Source organism: Octopus bimaculoides, unplaced genomic scaffold (genome assembly GCF_001194135.2).
Source record: "Octopus bimaculoides isolate UCB-OBI-ISO-001 unplaced genomic scaffold, ASM119413v2 Scaffold_50366, whole genome shotgun sequence".
In the NCBI taxonomy this organism is placed as follows: domain Eukaryota; kingdom Metazoa; phylum Mollusca; class Cephalopoda; order Octopoda; family Octopodidae; genus Octopus; species Octopus bimaculoides.
The window spans coordinates 21,788-22,559 of record NW_026417390.1 but is presented as its reverse complement, the minus strand read 5'-3'; the positions used below and the strand labels follow the sequence as shown (position 1 = coordinate 22,559).

General features: G+C 40.5%; 1 protein-coding gene across 1 annotated transcript in view; it reads left to right on the top strand.

Annotated features, from left to right (window-relative positions):
• Positions 1-239: 239 nt before the first annotated feature.
• Positions 240-772, top strand: part of LOC128251536 (adenosine receptor A2a-like) — a gene marked incomplete at its 5' end in the record, with an annotated part of 4,775 nt that continues 4,242 nt past the window's right edge. The window contains one exon of the mRNA XM_052978353.1: positions 240-379. Within this exon, the coding sequence (XP_052834313.1) occupies positions 240-379 (140 nt within the window). The remainder of the gene's footprint in view (positions 380-772) is intronic.

The following is a 772-nucleotide window of genomic DNA, read 5'->3' as shown; positions in this document are numbered from 1 at the left end:
CCTCCTCTTCCTCCTCCTCTTCCTCTCTCCTCCTCTTCCTCTCCTCCTCTTCCTCTCTCCTCTTCCTCTCCCCTCTTCCTCTCTCTTTTGCTGTCCCTCCCTCTCTTCCATCATTCTCTCTCTCCCTCTCTCTCCTTGTACCATTTTCTTTATGTATGTTATTATATATGAATGTCTGCGTGTCTGTCACCATGTCTGTCTGTGTGTCTTGTTCCAGTTATGTCCTCACACATCTAAAGCTTAAGTTCCCTAATAACTTTCTCCTTAATCTTTGTACCATTGATTGTGCCTTTGTCTGCCTGTGTCTCCCTTTCTATGTCCATTCATACATACAGTTACGTGTCATGCATATGGCACCTTTGCCAGTGGCATGTAAGATGCACCCATTACACTTTTGCACATGCATGAAATTAAAAATATAAAATGGCATCGATTTACACATCGCACCCTGCAGGGTGCAATTTAATACCATGGAGGAAAATTTCAAACTTCACTAAATGGAATTTAAGGTGCTTAGACACCTACATTGCTAGAAATAGGAGTAAAATACTCCTGGTGCTGTAAGAAGAGTACAAATGTATACACATATGCTGATAGGGGAAGAAGCCACCACATAACTGAATAAAAATATGTATATATATATATATATATATACTCTTTACTCTCTTTACTCTTTTACTTGTTTCAGTCATTTGACTGCAGCCATGCTGGAGCACCACCTTTCTAGTTGAGCAAATCGACCCCAGGACTTATTCTTTGGAAGCCTAGTACT